This window comes from Haliotis asinina, chromosome 9 (genome assembly GCF_037392515.1).
Source record: "Haliotis asinina isolate JCU_RB_2024 chromosome 9, JCU_Hal_asi_v2, whole genome shotgun sequence".
Classification (NCBI taxonomy): domain Eukaryota; kingdom Metazoa; phylum Mollusca; class Gastropoda; order Lepetellida; family Haliotidae; genus Haliotis; species Haliotis asinina.
In genome coordinates this window covers 12,763,245-12,787,138 of record NC_090288.1, presented here as the reverse complement: position 1 = coordinate 12,787,138, position 23,894 = coordinate 12,763,245, and the positions used below count along the sequence as shown (strand labels likewise).

Below are 23,894 nucleotides of genomic sequence, written 5' to 3'. Positions count from 1 at the left end.
GACCAGATAGTGGCCACACAAATACATGCAAACACCTAGTTGCAGTTACGTGCAGTAGTACATGGACAAAGGACAGTGACTATGTGTCCCAGCTATGAATGGGTACGTCGAGGGAAAGCTACAATAACTCGCTGCGTCTAGCGGAAGCAGGGATTGTGGGGAGTTGAGACTCATACAACGGTATGAAGGTGAGACTGAAATCCAATTATCGTTGAGAAAAATACCAACGCTTTGACTATGTACTAGTTGGGAGTACATGTGCACTATATTAACATTCTATAAGAAACAAAAATATTCTTCAGAGGAAACATTGACCATTTGGGACATTATTTGTAACGTGGGTAATCCTATTTAAGCTACGGATTTTGTTTCAGCTGGATTAAACATGAATCCGTTTAGAATCTGGTCACACATAACAGTAAAGTACAGAGTCATGTATTATTTTGGGTTGAGTTGCAGTCGGGATTCGAACCCACACTCTCATAGCCAGGCGCCTAGTCGACGTCGACTTTCTAATAGTCAATTTCCCCATAACGTCGAACAGTATTCCTAGTAGTTCGCTCCTTCGTGATCTACATTTCACTAATTTCAATGAAAATTTCACGGTGTATTTTGGCTGTTGTTTGATGAGGCTCACAACATTCAAGAGGAGCGTTGGGGTTTGACTCCCCACATGGGCACAAGGGATGGAGCCCTTTCCTGGTGTCTCCGACGTGCCATTGCTGGATTATTGTATAAAGCGGCGTGAAACTAAACTCATTACCAAATTTCACCGTAACAAAATATTGCATATCCAACGTGTTCCTATATCAACAATTGACTAGCCTGCGCATGTGTTTGTGACAGGGACCACTAGGAAAAGATAAGCCATGCCTAACGCTTGGTATCATCATTTGAGAGAGATTCGTCATTACATGCTGATGCAGTTCTCTGGTCGGAACCATAAAAAAATACAGTTTTGGCAAACATCGCTTGTGACCATAGGGAGGGTTTTGTAATTTTACATTTACGAGTATGAATGAATCTGCAGAAGGTGTTTAAATTCAAAACAGGAAATGAAAGCAATAAATATAATTACTTCTTTGAGGAGCTGCGTTTATCTCAAAACCAACAAGAATGCGATGGTGATTGGAGCAATTTTATCTGCCCATCTTACGGCCTTATCAAAATAGCATGGCTCTGTATGCATCTCCAGAACATAAAACCAGGAATCTGTAAAAGATCGCAAAGTCCTCCAAAGACTCATTGCCCCAGCTGTCATACAGCAACGGGATCATTATCTGAGGCAGTATGAGCTGGATCATGTTGTCATACGGGCTTAGAGTCTGTTAATGCCGATTATACCACAAGATGGAACTATATTTGATATACATGAATTTAGCCTGTCGAAGTTGTAGTCTGAATGGCGTCATTCTTTAATCTGTTGCTTTTCATGAGTCGCCATTTTCATGAAAAGTTAAACTGTTCTGGGTCCACCATGAAAGCAGCTTTGTCGCGTCACATACAGCCGTGTCGTATGTGAAGCCGAGGCTATCTAATCTTTGCCCCTCCGGTTTTATGAGTATTGTACGATCTCGAGGGCTGGATTGCGTTTGCCATAGATGTTTTCTTTCTGTTTCTCTTTCTAACAAAATGTATCAGTTTGTATCACTTGAGGTACGTACAAATATAACTTGAGGGTGCATTCATTTAACAGGATCGGGTGGTCAAGCTTGCTGATTTGGTATCCCAATTTGATTGATGTTCATGCTGTGTATCACATGATTGTCTGGTCCAGACTCGATTATATAACAACCTCCGGCATATAGCTGGAATACTCAGGCATATTACTAAACCCACTCACTTACTCACTGGTTGAAGCACGTATCATGATAATGAACAAATCTGGCATCAAAAGGCCGAGTCTGAGTCTTTGTCTTTGCCATTGGAAAATAATCATTTCTTATTTGCTTCATAATAATCCACCTTCAATCATGAAAAACAGTTTTCTTTAGCTTTCGGTTCACAACTTCTGATTTTAGCCCACGACACAGACGCCGTCGATCCTCCCTACAACGTCCCCATTTGTACCCAGACGTTCCTGCAACTAAATTTGTCCGAAGCCACCAGCGTCAACACCATCATTGCTCCGGCGTTAGGGTGCACCGATGCCGACGACCCTTCCAGCCCCGAGGGAACTCTCCTGTACAAGATGTTGTCAGGAAAGGCCGCGAGATTTGACGTTGATGCGAACACAGGCGCCATCAAGCTAAAGAAGAAATTCAACGCTGATTTCCAAAAATACTATTTCGTAAGTCTTTGATTGATTAATCTTGTAGTTTTGTTGTAAATATCCAAAAACAGTTGATAAATATTTAAGATATCTTATCTAAAGATACATGTTGGTTTAAGGTCACATCACGTAGCATAACGTCAGTTACCGGCAAGCAAAAGATTGAGACGACTGTTGGATTCGAGAACGATCAGAGGATGACCTGACTTTATTAGGGGAGGGGGCAGTTTTTAAAGCGTTTTCTCATCATGCCGAAACCCGAGTTCGATTCCCCACATGAGTACATTGTGTGAAACCCATTTTTGCGTGTCAATATTGTCAATATCCGCGGCAATATTGTTGGAATATTGCTAAGAACGGCTTAAAATCGTACTCACTCACATGATATTAGAATATTCCTAAAAGCGCCGTAAAACCGCACTCATTCACTCACTTACTCTCTCACTCACTTTAGTATCAGCTTGCCTAGCTTAACGCAGTTTCTCTTCAAACTATACATTTTCAGGTTGAGGTGGAGGTATATGATCAGGGGGTACCTACCCAAACTGCTATCGTCGGAGTCAGCATCTTCTTGTTCTCCGTCAACGACAACGCCCCCCAAATTTCGAACCTTCCCGTCAGCATCACCGTGGACGAGACGTCTGCTCCTGGCACTCTCATAACGAGTTGTACTTTGTCTGATAAAGACTCGAGAAGTGGAGGCCTGGCAGGAGAGGTACGGATTGAGATCACAGGTCAGTGTTGAATTATTCACTGGTTCGTGTTAATACCATAGATTATCTCAGCGGCTCTTGTGAAGATTATCCTGAAACTTTTTATCGGTTACCTGAAGATCACGCCACTGTGCAATCTGGCAACTGGGAATTTGGTTTAAAGGTTTTACAAAGAGCCCGAGCATACATTCACAGCCCAGTCAAAATGTACGATGATTGCATTTTTGTCAACAATCTAATGTCAACCTGTTTACAGACTGAAATGTTCCAAACACGTACAATACCGATACGCTATCACTGACATTTTGTGTCTCAGATTCGGAAATTTGGCAAAAGAAAAATAAAAAAAATAGATTTGGAAAAACTAGAAAAAAATCTAAACTTCGAGACTTTTAAAGTATCAATATGCTTACGATAGATGATTTTGTGATACGAAAGGAAATCTGGTTGTTTTTGCGCAGTCGAGCGTTTCCTCTTTAACAGCTTTCATAATTATGTTGATTTATTGTTCTGTATGTTCTCAGGTGGTGATCCTTACGGCAAGTTCTGGGTAGATCCACAAACGTGTGGCATATACATTCACAAATACTTGGAGTACGAGAAAAGAAACATATTCCGTTTGACCTTCAAGGCAACTGACCTTGACCCAGATATCCCGAAAACAGCCACGGGTCAGATGACAGTCTATGTAGTTGATTCTAACAACTTCAAACCGGTAAGGGGGAATATATCTTAATCTTTATATCATCATTCATTATTTTTTTATCCTCGTTTTGCCTAATATACCATCTACCGCAAACAGAACAACTGATGAAACGTTCATTTCTGATCTCTATCCACGTACTTCAGTTCGATCAGCGGACAAATGGGTACCCGTTAGGTAATGCAGTTTCAGAACGTGCCATCCCCCGTTTGAATGTATTCAGTAGTTAGACGGTGGCTAAGCGCCAAATCCGTTATCTTGGGCATTTTTCGAAGATGGACAGTCTCGTGCGCTTCTTCAGGAGCCGCTCCAGGACTTCACACTTAAAATTCTTAATCACAATAACAGTTATAAAAATGGTAAATCATCTTCTTTAGTGCACAGCCTCCAAGCACCAAGTGACTGTTTAATCAGAATCTGATCATTTTTACACACTTGGGATGAACCAAACTACCTGTTGGGCACACAAAAGGTGGTTGAGACTAAGCTGTTCCTATATTAAAAGGGAATACACTAAGTCTTTCATTTTAACATTTGCTATAACCTTATATTTGTTTGAGGGGAAAGCTTGTAAATATTCCACTATGTAACGATTTGTAAATAATCAAGCTTGGGCCCATCCTCGATATCTCCAGGGTATACGTTCCGATAAGTTTCCACTATACCCTGGATGCATCCACGCCTCAGCACGATAAATTTATTACCTCCCTTGGCTGGCTCTTTATTCAATCAGGTGTCTACGCTGGGAAGTTGAGCGAACCAATCACAACTCGCTTTCGCTTTTCAAATTATCTAACCGATTGAAGTTGGCCAAGCAAACCATGAAGAGGTTTTCTGTAAGAGGTAGAAGGAGTTTTTGCACATACACATGTATTTTTTTTAGGTTTCGGACCTAAATATATGTCTGTATGAATTCCCCAAAATCTGAGTCGCACTGCGAGCAAACTTTCGCGACCGCTAACTTTCTTGACACTCGCAAGCTAGGTTATATAAAGACGGCCTAGCTGATTGGCTATTGTGAGAATGCGGAGCCAGCAAAGGGAGATAATAAAATTATCGGGCCGACCCGTAGGTGCGTCCAGGGTATAGTAGAGACTTGTCGGAACGTATACCCTGGAGATATCGAGGATGGCTTGGGCCAGGAAAACCAGTAAATGAGTGAGTGGGTTAAGATTTAGCAATATTCCAGCAATATCACAGCGGGGGGCTTCACACTTTGTACCCATGTGGGGAATCGAACCCGGGTCTTCGGCGTGACGAGCGAACGCCTTAACCACTACACTACCCCACCGCCCCCAGTTGATGTTGTAAGGAATGTAGGGTTTCGATGACAAGCAAGCTATCATGTCAGGGTTCCAGACCTTCAATCCATGTGGGGTGGGTGGGGAAGCCAAATGGTGAAAGCGTTGGCGCGTCACCTTGAAGTCCCGGGTTCGATTGTACCCGTGTACAAAATGTGAAGCTCATTTCTGGTGTCCCCGTGATATTGCTGGAATAGTGCTGACAGAGGCGCAAACCATACTCACTCACTCACTCACTCACTCACTAATCCTGCACCATGCAGGGAATTCTCATAAACATCCTGTGCCTCAGGTTGCCTTGAGTAATGTTAAACTGTCTTCATCCAGACTTGCACGGATTATCTGAAGCTTGTCTACATCCCGGAGTCTACGACGTCAGGGTCGACAATTACAACTCTTTCTTGCAGCGACATCGACAGTGGTAGTCTTAATGTACTATCCTATACTGCAGTTGGAGGTATGTTGAATGGTAATGATAATCGTGAACGTTACAGATATACTTTATGATGAATAAAATTGATGAAACTGGCAACGTGTGCTATATGTATTTGATTTCATGCATGTTTTCATTCGTTTCGTCCACTGAAGGTGACACAAGCATTCTTGGTGTCGACGGAACCTCAGGGGAGGTAACTCTCAACAGTCCCGTAGACTACGAGTCTGGGCAGGTGGAGTATTCTCTCATAATTGATGTCAAGGACTCAGGACTGATACAGTACACGGCTAGCGTAGAGGTCAAGGTCACCGTCACCGACGTGGATGACCATGATCCAACGTGGACTTCGACGAGCGTGTTCACAACAAGTAAGTAGATCTAGAGTTTATCAAGTAACACTATGAAGGTTGAATATATATATTATTTATATATTTATATTAGCATAAGCGGGATGGGGGTCGGGTGTGTGTGCAGGGGGCGTAAAACTAGCTAACCAACGTCTTAACGGGTCCCTAGCATCACGAAACAATATTAGATCATTTATTATTATATTTTTAAGTATGATCGATAATATGACTAAGGTTGCTATGTGCAAGTGGGCCCAGCATTTTCATACACAGAACCATATTGTTCCCATGTGCCTTTTATGTCCTATTTCATCCTTAGGCATCCTGGAGTCAACCGCTATAGGGACTGTTGTGCTCATTCCACAAGCCGAAGATCCAGACACTAACCTAACCGAACCCAATTTCATCATATACGCGTTCGAATCTCCACCACTTCAACCATGGTTTGCCATAAATTCTAGAACAGGTAAACAGCTTGTACACATATCTTTAAGGTTTCCTAAAATATATTCCATAGTCGGTTCATGAGTACTTTTTTGTTGTTTGTGAAAAAGGTTTTGAAAGTAGAAAATACATATTATGGTATTAAAAGGACATTACATCTTATCAATGGACGATGAGATTAACTAGTTAAAGTGTTTGCTCTTCACGAAGACCTAGGTTCGATTCCCTACTTGGTCAAATGCGTGAAACCATGGTGTCCCCCGCCGCGATATTGCTGGAATATTTCTAAAAGGGGAGTGTAACTACATGTTAATATAAGAGGATTAGCTGCTGTCAGCTCTTTAATTTTGCATTATGTTTCCTCAGGTGCCATCGTGGTGACGGCTGCCCTAGACCGAGAGACGTTGCCTGTGGTGGAGTTCGACATCGCCGCTTACAGCAGCAACAACGTCGACAAGAATATTACGGCTCACGTTACTATCACGCTCTTAGACGTGAACGATGAACAACCAAGGTTCACTCTGGTACATATGGCTTTGTCTGTCGTCAACACTGTCGGGGGGACAGTGGGGTAGCCTAGTGGTTAAAGTGTTCGCTCGACACGCCGAAGACCCGGGTTCGATTCCCAACATAGATACAATGTGAGAAACCCATTTCTGGTGTCCCCCGCCATGATATTGCAGCAGTATTGCTAAAAGAGGCGTAAAACCATACTCACTCACTCATCGTGGGATCGGGGGTGCTCATCACGTAAGAGTGGATCCATTAAGTGGATCCCTTAGGTGTTGGTCCTTCTTATGAATGCATAGCATCTAGTAAAATGTACACAAACTGCGCGTCCTACCTTCTAAGGCTTGTTTATGAAAACTAAACATATCTTTGTCTTTTTTGCCTCGATAGCCCATGGTTTAAATCTTGACCCAAAACCTGCAATCTGCCGGGTTCGACTTACCTATATGCCAGCAATATATGTGAGTTAGTGTGTTTCTCGGTGATATTGGTCTTACATTAAGCATACTTCTCACCTAGCTCACACGTCCCGCTGTAACTAGCACACTTTTTGAACAATTAACTCGCGTGTCTGTAGTTTCTGAACCCGTGAAGATGCGGGTTAGAATTGATCTTCAGTAATCCATGTTTGTCCAGACTCGTGTATTTACAGACCGCCGCCATATAGCTGGAATGTGTGGAGTAAAACTCATTCATTCACTCACTCACCCACTTACTCACTCGCTCGCTTTTTCTGAACTGGTCAGATAATATCATATTCAATTCATTCCCCCTCTAGCCCGTATACGCTGTGACACTACCGGAAAACTCTGCACCTGGTTCGATGGCAGCTACGGTGACGGCAAACGACCCCGACGACGGTACAGGCGGACAAGTCGAATATTCAATCGACGGTACGTATGTGCTTCCCTACCTTGATATGTGGATGACAATGTACCGCAGTTTGTTGTATAGAGTTGCCTCCCTTAGTCGCACAAGGCACCAAATATACGACCCTAATTTTGATCCTGGGTTCCTCTGATGGCTTGTCAATAAAATGCTCGTGATCATGGATTTCAATACAGAAGTATGGCTCAGGTTGTTAAGAAACTGAAAGTTCCTCCAGTTCCCCATATTTTTTGTAACCAGAGGTAACACAATGTCTTCCGACCCTATATATTTTATTAGTATTTGGTCTTTTAGTTATTTTTGTGAGTTCTCCTGTAATTGTTGTGTCAGGTTTTTTCATACTTTTAGCATATATTAATTTATTAACATTATTTGAGATGGGGGAATGAGACGAACTCTTACCGAAATGTGCTCAGAACTCCTCTAAACAGTATTCACTCATTAAACACCTCTACTTAATAAGGATATATTGAAACATTTCTTCTTTGTAAAATTTTATTTTTTTTAATTTAAAGAATACGCATATTAATTTAATTACTTTCCTTTCAGGTACATTTTTCAACATCGACGTAAACTCAGGTGCAGTGACCACCACCGGGATCCTTATCACCGGAACTGACTATGTCGCACGTGTGACTGCAGTGGACAAAGGAGTGCCTAGTCTGACGTCACAATGCATGATTGTGTTGACTGTCAGCCCGGTCAACGATTACACTCCGACATTTTCGCCACTACCCACCCAAAACATTCCTGAGGACACACTACCAGGTGGGTTATCTATCTCACCTGTATCAGAAATAGTCACTTCGGACCAGGGAATCCTTGTAATTACAGCGCACGCTCGTCACGTCAAAGACCCGAGTTTGATTCCCGATATAGGTACAATGTGTGAAACCCATTTCTGGAATCCCCGTAGTGAAATCGTTGGAATATTGCTGAAATGTAAAATCTGTAAATTCATACAAACTCTGGTCCGAAAGTATTTTAATTATATATTTAAGTAAGCTAACTCTCGTTCTCGATTACGTTTAAAATAGAATTACAAGTTATAATTATTAGTACAAATTAAATTATATCAACCTTACTGTTGTATTTATTTAAGATATGTCAAACAGATTATGTTAAACATATGGTTTACAACGTTTTATTGCCTTGAACATGAAACCTTCAGATTTTTATGAATAAACGGCGTTTGTAACAACATGTCAAAGCAACGTCGTTTCATACTTCTGAAGTTGTTTTATCCAGGTTACATCTTCACGTTGTTCCAGTTTTACATACCCACACATAGATTATCTGAATACATTCGGATCACACGACAACCTCAGACTTCAGTGTAGAAAAATTCCTGATTCCAGTTTACTGTTTTGGGTGTATATTGCAAGAGGAAGAATTAATATCTATATTGCTAAGGTGAATGTAGTGTGCCATGAATTATCAGATGTCTTTGCATGTTGTAGTATAGATTATGGTATTGCTCAAACGATAATACAATGAACAACGTTTATATCGAACATGCTTATAACGATTTCATGGATATAACGAAGCGCCGGTTTGGGTCCCGACCACTTTCTATGTAGTTTAGTCGAAGTGCGTGAAACCTACGAACCAAACTTAAAGGCGCCTTATAGTTTCTTGTATCCGTTGATTACTGTATACAGTCCCTGTTGGCCGTAGTCTCTGGTGATAAGAACTCTTTGTTAAAAACCTAAGACGATGATGTTACACAGAACTGAAAAAAACTAACGAAGCTGTTTAAACAGCACAGTCAGCACCATTCTTACTGTTAATCATATGTAAAGATCAGGCTTACTAACAACCAAACAGTATCAACCACCTCCTGGAAACTATTCTGCCACAGAAATACGAGCTGGGCAAATTCTTTGATATTCAATACCACCGTCTTTCCATCTAATACGAAATGAATGCTATAATTCGTCCTTTTCTTTCGGCAGGAACAACTGTGCTGCAGATCACCGCTACCGATTCCGACGTTGGTGTTGATGGTGACGTCGTCTACTCACTGCAAGACCCATCTGTTCCATTTCTCATTGATAGTGCATCAGGTGAGATAATTACACGACTCAAGCTGGATAGAGAAACAAACTCAACCTTCGATGTCGTTGTCATCGCCACAGACAAATCAACAACGTCTCCAAAGTCTTCATCCATCACGGTTCAATTTGACATCACAGACGTCAATGACAACGTCGCCATCTGTGATCCCGTTCCAAGAATAATCGTGACCAAACCATACGCCACCGGAACGACACTAACAGCGTTGGTATGCGTTGATCATGACGCTGACGTAAACGCCGAGCTGATTTATATCATCAGTTCCGGGGACCCTGGAGTGTTTGATGTTGATACAACGGGGAGTCTCAAACTCTCAGCAACCCCTACAACATCTTCATATGCTCTCACGATCACAGTCACCGACAAAGGGGCATCGCCTCTCAGCACCCAAGTACCAGTCCTGGTGTTCGTGGAGGTTGATCTGTTGTTCATAAACCTCCCCACTAGCGTGAACACATTGGAAGACGTTTCCACTGGACACCCAGTAATGAAAGTCCAGGCATGCTGTTCTTTCAGCACTTTGTTGTTTGAGATTGTGTCAGGAAATACTGGTAACAGATTTGGTATCGATCAGTACTCAGGACAGATCTATGCTCTGGAGGACCTTGACCGAGAAAACGTTGCCAATTACAGCATTTGTGTCCGTGTTAGAACCCTTGATTCCAACCAGTCCACAGAGAGCTCGTTTAACATCATCCTCAACGACGTCAATGACAATGATCCTGTTTTCGCAGCACCATTTATCAAGATACCTGTTGACGAGTCCACCAATGTCACTAAGGGTATTCGGATGATATCGGCAACGGATGCTGATATTGGTGTTAATGCTGCTCTTACATATACCATAGTATCAGGTAACGTTGACAATACATTCAGCATAAACCCATCTGGGATGCTGATTCTGGACAAAGCTCTAGATGCAGAGACACACAATGCTTATACGTTAACCATATCTGCAACCGATAGTGGCAACCTGTCCAGGTCAGGGGAGACAACTGTTTTGGTAGAAGTGATTGATGTCAATGAATATCCCACAGAGGTCATAGGATTGGTGAATGGAGCTGTCAACACCTCCGTTAATGAAAATGCTGAATTGGGGACCCAAGTGTATCAAATTATGGCCCAAGATCTGGATAGATCCTCTCAACTTAGCTACATATTTACGAGTGGTAACGACGGAACATTTCTTATCCAGGCTGGATTTGTAACCCTGCTTAAGCTCCTGGACAGGGAGACAAAGGATCTGTATGTTCTTAGTGTGGACGTGTCAAACCAAATCAATGATACGGTAGCAATGGATCTGACCATTGTGGTCAATGATGTCAATGATAATGACCCAAAGTTTAATCAGACTATGTACATGTTTGAGTTACAAGATGGTGCAATAGTAGGTTCTTCTGTTGGAACTGTTAATGTGTCCGATTTAGATACTGGAATTAATGCCCAGATCGACCTGAGCATCATGAGAGGAAATGATGGGGATGTGTTTGAGCTCGATGGCAATACCATCAAAACTAAAGGGGCTGTGGACTACAATACACAGAAGCAGTACACATTGGATGTATGGGCATCTGATAACGGCTCTACGATCAGATCGTCAAAAACAACTGTCATCATTAGCATCATCCCAAATTCAGTAGATCCAGAATTTGGACCAAGTTCTTTATCAATAACATTAGATGAAAATACCGTGGACAAAACACCCATAACTGACCTTGATGCCACAGTAAACGGTGCACACGAAGATGACTTAATTTATTCTATTCAAGGTGGGAACACGAATAGCTCTTTTCATATACATGAGTTGACTGGAGAGGTCTATATTGCAGGGCAATTAGACTTTGAGACCACGCAGCAATATAACCTTGTCATTCAGGCTGCAAGGAAGGATAACTCTTCATCTACTGATACGGTAACACTGGACATCATCATAACGAATCTGAACGACAACCCGCCAATGTTCAGTGTGCCCGTGTATGAGATGACGACACCAGAAGGAGCTAATGTTGGGACAACTGTGGGACAAGTGGTTGTATCAGATGGTGACGACGGATCTCTGGGACAGGTCACCATGGCCATGTCACCATCGAGTGGATCTACTGACTTCACTTTTGATCCTGTTTCGGGGTATCTGACTGTTGCCGTAGTTACTGAGTACAGTAGACAGGCTGTATACTATATGCGTGTGGTAGCCACTGATGGTGGTAGTCCACCACGGTCCTCCACTGCTGTGGTCGTGATTAAGGTCAGTGATACCAACAACCACACTCCAGAATTCTCAGATACCATTTACTCATTTCCTGTGGTTGAAACTGTGCCTATTAATGATAAAGTATACACGGTCAGGGCTACAGATGCTGATGCTGGACTCAATGCTGAAATAGCATACAAGATAACCTCTGGTAATGATGCTGGGACATTTATGATAGACGCCCAAACTGGTGTCCTGTCAATTGCAAATGCACTTGACAGAGAAACTGATGACAATTATGTTTTGGCCATAGAAGCTACGGATGGGGGAACTCCATCAAATACAGGGTCCTGCTCCTTGAACGTCACTATCGTTGATGCCAATGATAATTCACCGTGGTTTTCAGTTTCATCTATAGACAAAATCGTCAACAGGATCACTGATGTTGGCTCAGTTGTATCCTCAGAGACAGCCACGGATGAAGATGTTGGAGTGTACGGGGATATTGTGTATACTGTGACATCTGGTAATGAAGAGGGGATATTTGTTATTGGATGGAAAGATGGCGTCATGAAGATGGTCACTTCACCCACAGCAGACCTTTATACGCTGACAGTAACTGCCAAGGACGGTGGTGTCCCTAGCCGAATTGGACAGATGACTGTGACTGTACGAGTTACACCAGTAGCTAATTCTGTGACTTCAACGTTTGACTTTGCAATCTTGGAAAACTCTGCCATGGGTTCATCAGTCGGTGAAGTGACTCCTCATGGACGTCACAGAGCTGGAGCTGTTGTAACCTATTCCATTGCATCTGGCAACTTTGACTCTCTGTTCGCCATAACGAGGATGCCAAACGGAAATGGGGAGATAACTCTCACAAAACAACCAGATCGTGAGACATACAGCCAGTACGTTCTTACAGTGAATGAGCTGGATGACAACAGTATATCTGAAGACAGAAGTGTCAAAATTACAATCCTGGATGAAAATGACAACGATCCTGTGTTTCCTACGTCGACTATGAACATCAAGGTAGTAGAGAATTCTCCGGCTGGACTTGTTGTTTCGACCATTACAGCAACAGATCCTGATGAAGGAACAAATGGACAGGTTACATACTCCATACCGACATCATACGTCGCTGGCAACGGGTTGTTTCAGATTGACAGCTCCGGTGTTCTTTCTGTAAAAGATCCAGCGGACTTCGAGAGCAACCCTGTTGTAAACTTTGCTATCTCTGCAACCGACGGTGGTGGCAGATCAGGGGAGATCACAGTTGTTATTGATATCGTTGATGTGGCTGAAACTGTCATCGAAGCGGATACGTCAGGAACATCTGCCTTCATATCGACGGAAGTCCCTGACACTGCATCAACAGGGGCCGCCGTGACGACGTTGACTTTGGATGCCTTTGGTCTTAACCCTGCGGACGTAAACAGCTTTAAATACGTGACTGTCAGCAGCGGAGGAGTGGTCAGCGTCAACGAAGACTCTGGTGTTGTCACGGTAAAGGATTCTGGGAAACTTTTCAAGGACACTCGGTATTTTGAATGGGTCATTTGTCAAGCGGTCAACGCCACCTCCGGACAGTCGCTGGCTGTTCTTGGGCTTATAAGAGTTGACTGTTTTGAAGCAGCCAGGCACATGATTGTAATAACGTTCAGTGACACCAAAGACGTCATTGAACTGAACAAGTAAGTATAGAGGGCCAATTATTTCATACTCTGCGTATAATGGATTCGGAGTATTTGTATGGGGACAAGAAATTCTTTTCATCATAAAATATTCAAAACCAAATGTCCTTTAAAACTAAGCCCGAGTTTACATCAGTAAATGTTAGGATAATACCATGCTTTAATGAAACTTAGCTTCATTCATAGCATGATGGCATCCTAATATTTATTGATGTAAACTCGGGCTTAGTATTGAAAATTTGCATGATATAATATTACTTTCGATATCTATAGTACGAAAAGAAATTATTGAGAATTTAAAGATTGCAAATTTTTAAAAAAAAATTTCACTCCAATTTCACTTTAATTACCAGTATGTGGATATTAGTAGAACATAACTCTAGATTCAAAGACAGGTGAACAGTTAGTATTTTGTCAAGTAACCATGGGCAGTAATGCAGGCTTCCGTGCGGCCAGGAATACTACTGACGAAATAAGTTAGGAAGTCGTGGTCCGTGCTGTCGCAATATCGGACAACCTCTAGTTTCATTTCAACAATATTTGTCAATTGTTTCTCATTGACACTTTCCTTCGTAAGTACCCAAAGATTGTCTGTTGGATTTAGGTCAAAGCTATTTTCCATTTTCTGGTCCTACCTCCCTGGTGCTCAATGCCATATCCATTTGCAATATTTTCAAAACACGATAAACAGTAGACAAAGGGATGCCTATTCTACTGGAAATCACTTTAACTAATCTGATGTCCTTGTTATAATTCTCTAAAATCAACTTCTTCTTTTCTAAATCATCCACACTGAGGATCTATGAAAATGTCTGCTAGCAACTAAAAAAGGGGGGATAACTTTTCACAAACTGATTAAAAAGGATTAACGGGGCTGTCTCTCTTGAATGAAACCAAGCTCTTGATACCTGGTCAAGGTTGTTTATACTAGAAACCCAATGAAACATATTCCTAAAAATCTCAGTAAGTCTGGTAATACTATACTAACCCTCCATTCAGGGTCAACCGTGATACAGTTTTGGAGACTGTCTAAGTGTCATCGCAACAAATACAACACTGATATCTAAATGCAATTCTGAATGGTAGCTAGGTTACTGTACGGGCATGTAAATATATGTAAAAATAATGCAAATTTAATTGTTACAGACTGTCTGCTTATTGATCAGGAGACCGAATATCAGAGGGGACTTTCAGCAGTCATATCTGATGTGAACAGTACATAAAATGCGCAAACCAGGGAAGGGTTGCAATTGGGTTTTTTTTTTTAAAAATGCGTCAGATATTTGTTATCTCTCAATTTTAAACTGACGCATATGCAACCTTTACAAAATCTTGCTGCGAATTATTACTTTTGAAACGAAGGAAAAAGTGATGTTAAATTATTTCGACATTTTATTTTAGGCAAGGAGTTCGGTCTCACATCCAGAGTTTTTTCCTTTCGACCCAGTATGCTGGTATATGGGAGATACGACAGGAAGGGTCTTCAGCCAGGCGCCGTCTACTGGCAGCACAGTGAGTAGGACAGGGTAATCTAGTGGTTAGGATATAGTATCTGCACATTCTTATGAGAGTTTCGAAGAGTGCCGGAAATCATTACACAGTCTAAGCAGTTTTTGGACAGAGTTGGCTGTGTCTACAACGCAAACTGTTACTGTAAAATGTGCTCCCCTTGCTGTATCAGGATCCGCTGTTGGCGGGTCCAGTATAAGATTTATTTCATACCTAACTTAGGTATATTTTGTGTCAACGTATTTTACTGACGTTCTAGATCTATGGCCACATGTTTAACTGACATTTGAACTTGTTTAAAACGGCTTTAAACTCAACTCACTCACTCATTATAAACAGGTCATCAGCCCAAGTGTACGTGGTGGCCGACCCCAGTGGGAACTCTCTCACTGGTGCACAGAGCCCTAAGCAGTTCCTCACTCAGCAGGCCGTTCTTCAGGTATGTTAACTCCAACAAGCTGGCCGCCAGGATAGATCGTCGAACCTGGAAACGAAAGATCGAAGTTCGATCCCAGATCGTTTTTTATGCTTGCTGTTATCTGTTCTGTGGGTGTCTATTATTTTACGCCGCCGTTAGCACTATAACAAGAGAAGCAGGGCAATGGACATTAAATTGAGCTTCACGGATTGTACCGTCCAAGGAATTAAACACGCTCTAAACACTTGACAACCTTACCATCCTTGACATGGAGAGGACATAGTCATGTTTGGTCGGCTTGCAATCAGTATGACTTGTCTCTACGGTATATTCATTTTTTATTTCGACGTGTGTGTTTTGGGGTTTTTTTGCGGTGGCTCATAAACGTTCTAAGCCGCCGCGAAGATCCGGCTTACGATTGGCTTTCAGCACCTCATGCTTGTCGCAAGAGGCCACAAACAGGAGACTCAGGCTGACTTGGTTGACACTTGTCATCGTATCCCAGCTATGTAGTTTCACGCCAAGATAGGTGCTCATGGTGTTCTTCCTATCTGCCTGGCCCGGATTCAATTATTTATAGATCACTATATAGCTAGAATACTGAAGCGCGGCGTCAAGCAACAAACACACAAAACATAAACATGACTGGGCGGTGGGATAGCCTTTTGACTAAAACGTTCGCCCGTCACGCGGAAGAACCGCGTTCGACTCCCAACGTGAGTGTTATGTGTCTGTTGTCCCCCACCCTTGCTTGAATAAAGCTATAAGCGGCGCAAAGCAATCTTCACTCACTCATTGATAAGGAAATCGTTTAGTAGATTTTAGAAAAGAATGCTCTCTCACTCCACTTCCAGGTGCTGCAGTCGTCCTCAGACGGAAGTCCCGTCGCTGGCTTGTCTTCAGGGGTGGTTACTGTTGACCAGGTGATGCCATACGACTCAGGGACGACATCAGCGGCAGCTGTCTTCACGGCGTCCCCAGTTGGCATCACGGTCATCGCGCTAGCTGCAGCTGTAGGGTTGGTCATCCTCATCCTCATCGTCACCTGTATCATCTGGAGGGTGAAGAAGAAGGCCAGGTAAGGGAGTCTCAGAATTAGATAGGTAACTGGATATTCATGGTTAGACCTATTTTCATCAATTAGCAGAGTAGTATCCTCTTGGCGCAACAGAAACCCTAAGGAGAAACCAAAGCAGGTTCGAATCGTTACGCTACTATCGCTTTTGTTTCACAAAGCTACAGTAGAACTACTACTATCTTAACCCCTCCACTTTTTCATAGACTTACGATAGTGGTAGCGATTAGATGATCGTAACTCCTTCACTTTAACACAGTCTAACTCAGTCTTGTCCTGCTACGACCCATTTACGGACCAGCGCCTAGATTTTCGAAGCTCTCTTAACCCTAAGATAGGCGTAAGTTAATGTTAATGTATGGCACTTACGAATATCCTAGCGCTAAGAGAGCTTCGAAAATCTAGACCCAGTTTCCGATCCACAAAGCCCTCTTAACGTTACGACCTGTCGTAATTGTCGTATTGTTTACCGTAAGCTTGCGAATGTCATAGGGCTACGGACGCTTTGTGGCTCGGGATTGATTTTCAATAATCCGAATATCCATTGCTTAGATGGGACGATGGGGTAGATAAGGGGTTAAAGCGTACGCTCTTCACGCCGAAAACGTAGGTTCGATTCCCCATGTGAGTACAATGAGTGAAGTCGATTTCTGATGTTGATGGGATTTTGTAAACGCGGCGTAAAAACAGTACTCGCTGTTTAAAACACTATGACGTGGATTGCTTTCATTTCTTTGGGATTTGTACAGGCTGAGGAAAATGTTTGAGGTAAACCCTACCAAAACCTCCGGTAATATTATAATAGCCATTCCACACCCACACCCACACCCACACCCACACCCACACCCACACCCACACCCACACCCACACCCACACCCACACCCACACCCACACCCACACCCACACCCACACCCACACCCACACCCACAAAACCCAGACACCCAAATCCTCAAAGGTCAGACATCTGATACAATGTCATCAGCCAGGATCATATTTCGTAGAATATTAGAAATTGGGGACTGATATAAGATACAAGGAAGACAGTGAATGGGTCCAAGGTTCAAAATTTGGATTCTACATACATTAGTCAAACGGTTATGCTTTTTAACCAAGATCGTTCAAACAGGATAAGTCTCTGCGATTTTATTGCGAAATACAATATTGTTTTGTAGTTAATGGCGGCCATCTTGAAATATATGGCCGCCATTTTAATTTTTAGGTGGCTAACGGCTTTTATCAAAAGAGTAATCCCAAGTGCGCCAAGTGATGCTTCTCTTCGGAAGTGAGCGACTCACTTGAGATTTCAGTTATCTGTTCCACTATATGCATTCTTTGGAATAACAGAGCTCAGAACACTCCATTGATCAATTGCATGAGGTTGTGACAAAATGTGACGATAAACCTTAGAAATGCTTTAGCCAAATACCTCACAGCGTGACGTTCCACATCAATTCAACGTCCACAGGATCTCCGTGGCGAGCACCACCCGTCAATGACAAGCCCTCGCCAAGACAAATGTATCCAAACCAATCCACGTACAAGAACGGTAACTGTCACAGCCTGTACCCTCCATGGCATGAAAAGCGTTTCTGCGACGACAGTTCAACGTTTTCTATGCAACTACCACGATTGTGCCAGAACGCCAATCCTGATTGCAGCAGAATATTAATGTCAACTTGTCCATTGGTGAAGACATCGTCAGTGCAAGATTCCTTGGTCTGTCTGCCAATAACAATGTCTTGAAATCAGTCATCATGTCAGCAGTACGGCCATGAATGGAACGACTTCCTGAACCCCACCCTGTTAACTGACTAATCAGGGCCTCTTTCCATATGGATTGTTATTCGTTACCATAACGATACAATTCCGTCATATTTACTGTTATTTTATTCATCAATTGTCCAAGTGTTAATATATTTCCAGAGCATAAGACTTCACAATGAGTTTTCTTTGCAATTAAGTGAATGCCTATAAATTTGAATTATTCCAACAAAAATAAAGCGGTATCATCAGTATTGTGCACTTTTCGTATGCATATGCTTGAGTTTCCTCAAGAAACTAACGATTGCAATCGATCCTTCTAAATTCATCATTACATGGGTGACGCTATCGAATAAAGCGCTGTGTTTTCGGAGTTGAGTCCCTTGGATACGCCAGGAACCGATACTTTTGAGCATCATACCCATGCTCGTTGGTTTGATAAACGTGGGAAACCTGCAACACTTCAGGCGGAATAACTGGATTACTGGTCAAGACGACTTTTAATAAAACTCGACATATTCCACATTCAGCTGATATGTCTTGATGTGTGTGTGCGCGCGCATGGATGTGCCTATGTGTGTGTGTGTGTGTGTGTGTGTGTGTGTGTGTGTGTGTGTGTGTGATTATAACATCACCATACCAGTTATCAAGAATGCTAATTATTGATCATAACAATAATGATAGTCTCAGTTTATTTTTAATAATTCAAACAACCAATGGTTCTTAGCTCTTAGTTCATTGGTTCTGAGTCTCCATAAAGTTGCCGCTTATGACTTGCCTTCGTCAGCGTGTGCTTGTCCTATGTGTCAACGCGTTATGTGTGTCAACAGGGAATCTATCTCAGAACTGAGACGAACAGCATTATGACGAAGACCAAGTGAAAGGTTCTTTAGTTGGAACTACAAAACAGGATAAACAAATACACAACACAGAAATGAGCTGGGTTGCCGGTTCAGACATAGATGAGACGAGCAGAACTCCTGCTTAACATACGAGCCTTTCCTAAGAGCGGCAATATCCTGTATCCCTACACAGATATTCGGAATACCGGACTGGTGACAAAATAGATATTAACATATACTTAATTATAGGCAACAATGGGCAATCGAAGAGTTAACAATGGACGCATAAAAGCAACAACAGAAGCTCCAAGGACCAGTTGATGTGATGGACGACACTCCCAAGGGGATGAACAGATTAAGACTATAATAGTAATTCGCTATGGCCGAGGAAAACCTGTTGGCAAGCACGATGGCTTAGGGGATGCGTGTCATCAATACGTAGATCGATGCACATTATTTCAATATCTGACTCTTGACGCTTTATTGTTTACAGATTGTATTGCTGGAATGAGGTGTTGTGTTAAACAGTTAACGCTGAATGATATGTTTTGTAAAAGAATGAAAGGTTCGTTTATTCTGTTTCAGGAAATCGCTGGATATTTCAGATGGTAAGCAATTCGTGCACACGAATACTTAACGGCCAAAGAAAGTCTAACAAGATTTTTTGTCAGGATGAAGATTTTATGGATATCAACTTCTTTATATGAGAACACAACGTTTCGGAGTTAATGCTTCACCTGATGAAGGAGTAAGCATTAACTCCGAAACGTTGTGTTCTCATATAAAGAAGTTGATATCCATAAAATCTTCATCCTTATGCATTTCACTTCTAAATGCCCTTCAAAGACAAGATTTTTTGTGTATTCGAAAATTCTAAGAACTCTTTCATTATTATGTGTATTCAGCCATGGGTGATTCTGGCTAAAAAGTATTCTGTGTCAAGTATCCACGTGTAAACATAATTGTGCCTCTGTGCATAATGTGGCGATTGTGGCATTTGCAACAATATGACCCCTAATAGTTTTAACTGTAAATTGTGCCGAAAAAAAGCAAATCCATTATTACTTCAAAATGAGACACTCCGCTACAGTTTCAAATTTTGTTTTGAACTTTATAAAGGTTTACATCTTGGATTGTTGACAAAGTGGCAACACAGAAACCCTTACTTGTCGAAACAGGCGACTAACGGGATCGAGTGGTCAGGCTCGCTGACTTGGTTGACACATGCCATCGTATCCCAAATGCGTAGATCAATTTTCATTCTATTGACCACTTAACTGTGTGGTCCAGGTTCAATTGTTTACAGACCGCAGCCAAATAGCTGGAATGTTTCCTAGTATGACATTAAACAACAAATAAACAAAGAGCATACCATTCAATACTTAATCCATTGTCTGTTGCAGAGAAGCCAATCAGTACCGAGAACAAGAACGACAAAGTAGGTATTGAACTGCAAGTACAAATGTATTTGTAAAATATACAATACTGGCTGCCTTTCACCTTGACCTGTGTCCAGGTTAAGCTATAGACATGTCCACTGTGACAACCATACAGTATAGATAATGGCTGAAAGTCAACTCATGTGTGGTCAGGGTAGTGACCTCTTCCCACGTGTCGTACAAACATGGTGCGTGTTACTTATTCTATAACTCAAGAAAACAACTTACTCTACTTTTGCGAAAAACATCTGCCCATTACAATGCTAAAACATTTTGAAAATTAGCTCGTGTTTGTACAAGGTATCATGTTAGCTTAATTTCACCAGTTCGTATTTTAAAAAAACATAAGGTTCCGCTTTTCCTTTTCGCAAGGTGCTGTTTCCACTCAGTGACATTTTGTTGAAAGGACGTTTTTTAACCTAATGATACGCCGGGAGTGTTATTGTCTACATATTAATTACTTTTAATTAAATAGCGGGTATGGTAATCATATTAATTACCCGGGGTAATAATGTGTTGGCGTTTTGAGCATGCACAAGTGTGTGGAAATGGCACGGTATAAATAGCCATTTTTATTACTCCTATCCAATGTTTTGCTGATGTGAAATGAAAACTGACTGTTATTTTCCGATAATCGGGAAATCGGTGAAGAACGAGATTACTTTTATAGGCTTCGAGATTTGATTAGATTTATCACATGGGTAAAGCTTCTCATTATGATAACCGCTTTGGTAATAATACACTACGTGCAATCTATGAAACGCGCTTTTACCTTTCCAGAAGTCTACGGCTCCTTTGTTCCGTGATGTCGCACCGCTGCCCCCAGTCACCACCATCATCCCCAGATCAGGTGAGCTGAAAGGATTTTGTCGTTTAACGCCTCAACCACCACCTTGCTAGTCACCTGACAAAACAGACAAGTAATTTGCGAGGGAAATACCATTGTTTTTGTCTTGACTAAAATCAACAAAGAAAATAATTAATTAACTGTGATAACTGTCCTGGTGTACAGTACACAACCTTGTGTATTTAAAAGAAAGCTCGAATCCGTTGGTATATGGCCGGATTGTGGCCACCCGAATACCTGCAAACACCTGGTCGCGAGTACAGCAACGTGTAGTAAACTTGTACAAAGTACTTTGATGTGTTCCAGTCCACCCAGCTGTCAATGGGTGCCTCGTAAGGACGAGAAAGCCGAAATAACTAGTACGTCATGGAGGTTGAAAGAGTTGTATGATCCTCAGGGAGTTGAAATTGATAATACGATGTGCCGTTGAGATTGACATCCAATAATCTCGTTAAAATATACCAGCCTTTGAGCATATACAAGTTGCATGTATGTGTGTGCTGAAAAAATACAGTGATAATAAAAACAATCCTCACTGTCGCGTGAACCCTAAACCATATGCATAGACTATTCCGGAAAACAACATAATGAGGTAGAAAATACAGATCTTTTTATTGGATGGATTTATATAAACCCTGCCCTGGTGTTTCAGACTCGCCAAATGACGTCCCTGTCAGGAACCGGAAGTCTACCGTCGATCTTCCGTCAATCACCCCAGCCGTTGTTCCAGTTCCAAACTCGGCACCTAGATTTCAGAAGCATGAAATTGGCAAAATTCGGGCTGCACCGATAATTAAAAGTGAGGGGCCAACAGTGGGCAAGTCTCCTCCCTTCAAGAATCCTAAGGCAAAGGTTTTGCCAAGAGAGGGACCCGATGATGATGAAGTTAGTCTGGTAGCTGATGAAGACATCAAGCGACCTGACCCAATAGTAACCCCGCCGCGTGTCCGATCAAGGTCTGGGTTCAAGGAGCAGCCCATGCGGGTTGGTGGAAAGGTCTTCGATGGTGTTGGATTTGATGACGGTACGTTAAATGTTGTGAAAAATACATGTCAATATATTTGCTGGAAAAGGGATGGAACCGCGTTGGTTCGATTCCCAACATGGGTACAATGTGTGAAGCCCATTTCTGGTCACTTCCGTAGTGATATTACTAGAATAATGCGGCGTTAAAATCATCTCACTCTCTCAGCGGTGTGTTCAGAGCTGCCTGCCTTACCGTGCCGAGATAGGTATAGCATATATTCCATATTTGCCATCGAAAGGCAGTCGACACTGAAACCTGATAATTACAATGACAATTAAAAACGTTTGTGTTTTAAAGAAATCATTAATATACACATTGCTATTTCCAGCAACCGACAAGCATTATGTCTACAACACAAAGACAGGGGAAGTAAGTTACGACGTTGACAAGAATAACGTCCGTTTAACGTCAGACGTCACGTCAGCAAGAAGTGTGAGCACATCCTCCTTCCCTTCATCATCACCATCATCATCACCAGCCCCATCTTCCCCTTTGAGGACAATGGGGTCACTACCAAATCTTAACACCGATGAACGACCACCAGAAGATACAACGCCCCAACACAAGACCGCCCAGTCGTCACGCCATCTAGGACGTCGAACCGGAAGTTTCAAAGACCTATCAACTGCGCAGGAAAAGCCTAGGTCCCCTTTAACCGGAAGTATTGACTCCGGTCTCGGAGAATTCAACAAGCAGAGCGACGACATCAGTGTCTCCAGCGATAGCAACGTCAGCCCCGACCGACACAAGCACATCGTTAAGCGCGCGTCGTGGTACATGAGTACAATCCCAAGGGGTTCAGCCGAAAGACAAGACATTCTGAGCCGGGACCCCTTGTACTATCAGTGGGCTAAAGGTATTGCGAAAAGGGGGAAACGACCGCGACCTCGCGATTTCCCTACTTCCGGAAACGGTGATTTACCGTTAATATCATCACAAGGCTGGATGACTGGGGGTAGTTCCTAGAGCCTTCAGTCCTTTATTATACACTGTATGCACTTAAAAATGATTCCAAAAGTTTTAAGACTTTTGTAATATGAAAATAAGCCGCCAGAATAGTGCAACATTTAGGTCCAAAACGAAACGCTGAGTCCCGTACCCAAAACATACGCACTGAATAAACACCCTTGATGTTTTATATTTAGCAATGTCTGACACGTCCTCGATATCTCCAGGGTATACGTTCCGATAAGTCTCCACTATACCCTGGACGCATCTATGGCTCTGCCAGATTAATTTATTACCTCCCTTGACTGTCTTTTCATCCAGTCAGGTGTCTACGCTGGGAAGTTGAGCGAACCAATCACAACTCTCTTTCGTTTTTTGAATGATCTAACCGATTATACTTGGCAACAGAAACCATGCAGAGGTTCTCTGGAAGAGGTAGAAGGCGTTCTT

General features: G+C 42.3%; 1 protein-coding gene across 1 annotated transcript; it reads left to right on the top strand.

Annotated features, from left to right (window-relative positions):
• Positions 1 to 1,477: 1,477 nt before the first annotated feature.
• On the top strand, positions 1,478 to 23,462 carry LOC137296596 (protocadherin Fat 4-like). Its single transcript, XM_067828408.1, has 19 exons — positions 1,478 to 1,514; positions 2,022 to 2,290; positions 2,778 to 3,006; positions 3,510 to 3,700; positions 5,317 to 5,446; positions 5,578 to 5,793; positions 6,092 to 6,238; positions 6,583 to 6,740; positions 7,505 to 7,619; positions 8,164 to 8,382; positions 9,570 to 13,578; positions 14,980 to 15,090; positions 15,427 to 15,526; positions 16,360 to 16,583; positions 19,769 to 19,791; positions 20,587 to 20,621; positions 21,403 to 21,472; positions 22,122 to 22,493; positions 22,825 to 23,462. The coding sequence occupies exons 1-19, from the start codon at positions 1,478 to 1,480 to the stop codon at positions 23,460 to 23,462; spliced, it is 7,293 nt and encodes a 2,430-aa protein (XP_067684509.1).
• The last annotated feature ends 432 nt before the right edge of the window (positions 23,463 to 23,894 follow it).

Coding starts and splice junctions, on each gene's coding strand:
- LOC137296596 (XM_067828408.1), top strand. CDS start 1,478: ATGAAAGCAGCTTTGTCGCGTCACATACAGCCGTGTC. Junction 3,007..3,509: donor GGTACGGATTGAGATCACAG/GTCAGTGTTGAA, acceptor GTATGTTCTCAG/GTGGTGATCCTTACGGCAAG. Junction 7,620..8,163: donor AGTCGAATATTCAATCGACG/GTACGTATGTGC, acceptor CTTTCCTTTCAG/GTACATTTTTCAACATCGAC.